This window comes from Crocodylus porosus, unplaced genomic scaffold, assembly GCF_001723895.1.
Source record: "Crocodylus porosus isolate Cpor-Errol unplaced genomic scaffold, CroPor_comp1, whole genome shotgun sequence".
Lineage (NCBI taxonomy): Eukaryota > Metazoa > Chordata > Crocodylia > Crocodylidae > Crocodylus > Crocodylus porosus.
The window spans coordinates 47,604,923-47,609,765 of NW_017728907.1; the positions used below are offsets into that span (position 1 = coordinate 47,604,923).

Consider the following 4,843-nt stretch of genomic DNA (forward strand, 5'->3'; position numbering starts at 1 on the left):
GGGGGTCCCCCACATTTAACCCTTGACCTCCCTGACAACTGCAAAGCTGCAATTCGCGGGCAGCCGGACCCCCGAGTCAACAACTGCCTCGGCGTGCCAGGGCTGGCATCGGCGCTTCAACCCGCGCCCCCAGCCGCTACCGCCTTGGGGCTCTGCTGGCCTGACCGGGACCCAGGGCCAGGGCCGGGGGCCACCACCATGTCCCCAGGACGAGTTTGCCAGCCCTGGGGCTGGGCTGGGGCACAGCCAGGGAGCAGAGCTGCTTAGTGGACGTGCCTGTGGCACAGGGACCCCGCGAGCCTGGCAGCCCACGGCTGGCTCACAGGCCACGGAGATGCAGCTTGGGAAACCCTTCCTGAGGAGCTGATGGGCGAAAAAGGGGAAAATATGCATTAGCCACTGCGAGGACAGGGCCACAAAGACACTGGCCACGGGCTGCAGGCGGAGGATGTAGAAGGAAGGCATGGTCAGCACCATGCCCTACCCCGCTAAGGCACCGGCAGTGGGGAGGCGACCCCACATCCTCCAGGTCCCTGAATTCCTGCCCTCTGCGTACCCAGCTGCCCCGTCCGGAGGACACGAGATGGCAGCTCCCTTGCACCCAGCGCAGCGCAGGGGCTCGTACCGCGGGGAAGCGGGAGCCGTCCCACCAGCACGTGCCCCCGCAGAGGCTGCGAGGGGTGGGATGGGCCCCAGCGCTTTCCACCCGGCAGCCGGGGGGAAGGGGAGGCCGATCGCCACCCTCGCCCAGCAAGGCACTTCTTCCTCTTGCTGGCGGGCTGCGCTCTTCCCCTCGAGCATCCCAGCGGGGCAAGCACCGGGGGGGCACCCGGGCGTAGCCCAGCGCACGTGCGACCTTGCAGTCCCCGGCGCCGGCGCCCCCCGCTCACGTCCAGGAGCACGCCGGTGCGGGGGGCAAAACCGGGGGTCGAGCCGGGCAGGGGCCCGCCGGACGAGACGGAGCAAGCGTGAGCCCCCAAAGTCCTTCCACATCCGGGGTGCACCGTGTCCCCTCCTGCCCGCCGAGGAGGGGGATGTGTCGCGGCTAGGGAGCCAGCCCCGCTCGGGGTGCTGGGAGAAGCCGCCGGAGGGGCACGCGCCTGCCGAGAGCTGGCTGCACCGCAGTCAAATAAATAAAACCCAACCTGAAGCGGTCGGGGCTTCTCGGGCGGCCAGGCCTGCCGTGGGGCGAAGCAGGAGCCAGCGCATGGGGAGCGCCCCCGCCTTTCCCCGTCCCTGGGGATGCAAGGAAGAGTTAGTATGGAGTCAGCGTTAAAACAGCCAAGGGCTTGCATGGTGGGGGTGGTGCAAAATCTCACAGGCCCCAAACCGGGGAGGGGGTCCGCCCGCGCCAGGGCACCGCCGATTCGCTCCCCCGTCGGCCCGCGCCGGGCGGCTGCCGTGCCCAGCGTCCCGCGGCCCCGCTCCTCCTCCTCCTCCGCCTGGGCGGTGGCGACGTGGCGACTCCACCGGCGCCAGCCTCACGTCTGCTCGACGGCCATCGGTCCAGCGGCCTCGTCCTTGGCGGGGGGCTCCATGTAGATGGGGGTCACCGAGGACGGCTTCTTTGCCCTGTGGGGCACGGGCAGCAGGTCAGAGCCTGGACTCGAGGGACCAAGACGCTCCCCCCGCCACACGTCTTTGCACAGCAGGTTCGGGGGGAAAGGCCCGTCCGGGGAGGGGGCCCAGTGCCCGGCGCAGGAGGGGAGCCCCCACCCCAGCCCGGGCAGAGCCACACTCACGAGTACGGGGAGGCCGGGACGCCCACCACCAGCACGTGGTTCTTCTTGCGGAAGAGCCGCCACAGGCCTTTGTGGTTCCCCCGGACGTCCAGGTCCCAGATGTGGAGGCACTAGGGCAGGGGGACAGAGCATGGGCACCGGCCCACCCCCGGGGGGGGCTGGTGCCAGGCCTCGGGACCAGCCAGCTGCCTCCGTGAGAGGCCCTGCTTGCACCCAGGACCTCGGCTCCCCTTCCCATGCTCTCGGCACTGCCCCCCACAGCAGCTCTCGGTTGGGCGGGGAGGGGTGCACGAGTCACCTTGGCCAGCTGCGTCCAGGTGGTGAAGTCGGCCTCCTGCTCCATCCTGATGTACATGACGTACGTCTTGCCCTCGGTGTCGGGCAGGAAGGAGTCCTCGCACGGGTTCTTGCCGTGGTCCAGAACCCCGGCCTCGCTGCGGCGAGCACGCCAGGCCGGTGAGGTGCGGGCCGGGGCCCCTTTCCCCCACCCCGCGCTGGGTGTTGGACGAATAACGGGCCGCGGCCAACAAGGCAACCCCAGCTGCCCTCCAGCGAGGTCCCCGAGCCCCGGGGACGCCCTCACCTGAGGAGCCGGTGGATTTCGATCTCGTAGGCGTCCTTCTTCAGGCTGCAGGAGAAGGATGCAGAGCATGCGGAGACCCGCGAGCAAGGGATGCTCGCGGCACAGGGGCCGTGTCCAGGAAGGAGCGAGGCACGAGGTCCCCGGAGCACGGTGCGGCGGGGAAGGGATCACGCGGAGGGGCCAAGGGCCGCGGGGTGGGCGGCGATCCCGAGAGCCGAGCGCCCTGGGGCAGTGGCTGGCACTCACCTCTCCACGGTTTTCAGCTGGACGTTGGGGACTGTGTTGAACTTGTGCTTCTTGAAATAGGCCTCCTGGAAACCGAGCCCAGAAGGGGGTGGGCAGAGCTGGTACCCCTCACCCAAGTGTCCCCCACGCTGCCCCCGCCCCGAGCCACGGCAGATCTCCGGGCCCCGGCACACTCACGTGGAAGTAGCCGTTCATGTTGAGCCCCACGATGCCGAAGTGGTAGGAGCGCGACACGTCGGGGATGATGCACTCCCGCCCCTTGCGCTGCTCGGGCATCCGCATCCACATGTCCCAGTCCCAGAGCTGCGGGGGGGAGGGCAGGGAGGCTGGCACGGCTGGGCGTCCCCCCCCAGGGGCAGGGCAGACCCCCCCAGCACCGGACCCCTTCTCCCAACCTCCCCGGGACCCCGGCAGGCACTCGCCTTCTCCGGGGTGGGCCACTTGGGCTCCAGCTCGTCCTTGTAGAGGCTCTTCTGCAGCACCCAGCCCAGCCCGGGCATGGTCTCCACGCGGTACAGCAGCGAGGGGTCCTCGGCCGTGTGCTCGTAACCCTGCGGAGCCGGAGGCTGGTGCTGGGTGAGCCCCTTCTCCCGCCCCCCCCGCCCAGGCCCTCCCTTCTCCGGGGGCTCAGAGCATGCCACAGCTGCGTGGGGGCTGCGAGGCACTGGTCTGGGTCTGCAGGAGTTCGGGACCCCTCTGAGGCTGCCTTAAAGCCCACGGGGGGCCAAGGGGCATCAGGCGGACGCAGCCCAGCGGTGCCCTGCAGACCCGTCCCCCGGTGCCCGGCCGGCAGACGGGCCCCGTGAGCGAGGCAGCGACTGGGGGGCTGCCCCGGGGCGGGGAGACGTGCAAGGGGGCAGCGGCCGGCGCGCGGGGGGAGCGCGCCCATTGCCCAGCCAGGCCCACCTGGTCGTTCCAGGCCGAGATGCAGTACAGGCTGTCGTCCTCCTCCAGCAGGTGGATCGACTGGCTCAGGAAACTGGGGAAGCGTCACGGGTCCAGGCGGTCACCGACCGAGGCGCGCCCCCCAGCCCCCAGGCAGTGGCCAGCCCCCGCGGCACGGGCGACGAGTAGCAGAGGGGCATCTCTGGGGCCACGAGATGCTCACAGCCCCGTGGCAAGTCCCCCAGGAGAGCCCACGGCCCTGCACCAGGCACAGGGCATGGGACCCCGCGAGGGAAAGGCAGGCTCGCCTGGCTGCCGTCTGCAGAGCTCGCTTCCTTTACACCCAAGCAGGATGCGGCCCGCGCCCCTTCCTTTCTTCGCTCCCAGCCACCCGGGGCAATCCCCCCCCGTGCTAATTTAGGGCCGGTCCCAAGCCCATTTCACAGCCCTGCCAAGAGCGGGGCGAGGAACCAGGAGCCCTGCGGGCTGTCCCACCGCCCGGCCCGAAGGGGCCCGGCCTCACCTGAAGAAGTCGATGGAGATGTCCAGGTCTTCCTCCAGCACCACGGCAAACCTGGCATCCTGGGGCGGGGTGGGGGAGAAGGACGGATGAGGGGGATGGAGCAGCCCCTTCCCCATGCCGGGGGCCGCTCGATGGATGCCCGCGGCCCCGGGGGAGCGGTGCGGGGCCCGGGGCAGCTGCACTCACCGGGTGCAGGTTGAAGGTGGCGGTCAGGCTGGCCTTGTAGTGCTGCGGGGGGGACGACACACAGACAGTCGTGAGCATCCCTGCACGCTGGTGCCCCCGCCCCGCCGTGAGCTGCCCCGAGGGAGAAGGGGGCGCGGGTCCCTCACCTGGGAGACTCGGGCGTTCTTGATGCTGATGGGAGTGTGCTGGATCCCCTTCAGGCCAAACAGCTCCACCACGTCCATCGGCTCCTGCAAGGGGAAAACACGAGACCCGCTCTCTGCAAGGGAGCCGGAGCCCACGTACCCCTTCTGCCACGCGCCGTGCTGTACGTGGCGACCTGGGGCCATCGGCTTCCGCCCCGAAGCACGTGCACTGGCCCTTGCAGCACCCGCACCCCAGCCCGGGGGCACGAGGAGGCACGAGAGACGTCCTTAACAACTGGTGTGGGAGGGTGAAGGCAGAGGCAGCAACTGTACTGGTGTCAGAGGACAGGGGGAGAGACCAGCGGTGCTCAGGCTTCATAGATTTCATAGACACTTGGGCCAGACGGGACCCTGGAGGATCGAGTCCAGCCCCCGCCCCAGGGCCAGGAAGTCAGCTGGGGTCATAGGATCCCAGCGAGATAAGCATCCAATTTACTCTTGAAGGTGTTCAATGTAGGTGCTTGAACCACCTCTGCTGGCAGGCTGCTCCAGA

The 4,843-nt window shown here is 69.5% G+C and overlaps 1 protein-coding gene across 1 annotated transcript in view; it reads right to left on the reverse strand.

Annotated features, from left to right (window-relative positions):
• Nucleotides 1–6: 6 nt before the first annotated feature.
• Nucleotides 7–4,843, reverse strand: part of POMGNT1 (protein O-linked mannose N-acetylglucosaminyltransferase 1 (beta 1,2-)) — a 13,139-nt gene continuing 8,302 nt past the window's right edge. Inside the window, exons 10-20 of the mRNA XM_019531355.1 lie at nt 4,312–4,395; nt 4,166–4,207; nt 3,980–4,038; nt 3,478–3,550; nt 2,994–3,122; nt 2,749–2,874; nt 2,572–2,636; nt 2,326–2,370; nt 2,041–2,176; nt 1,743–1,852; nt 7–1,572 (exon numbers count right to left, since the gene is read on the reverse strand). Coding sequence (XP_019386900.1) covers nt 1,482–1,572; nt 1,743–1,852; nt 2,041–2,176; nt 2,326–2,370; nt 2,572–2,636; nt 2,749–2,874; nt 2,994–3,122; nt 3,478–3,550; nt 3,980–4,038; nt 4,166–4,207; nt 4,312–4,395 — 960 coding nt within the window. The 3' untranslated portion in view covers nt 7–1,481. The remainder of the gene's footprint in view (nt 1,573–1,742; nt 1,853–2,040; nt 2,177–2,325; nt 2,371–2,571; nt 2,637–2,748; nt 2,875–2,993; nt 3,123–3,477; nt 3,551–3,979; nt 4,039–4,165; nt 4,208–4,311; nt 4,396–4,843) is intronic.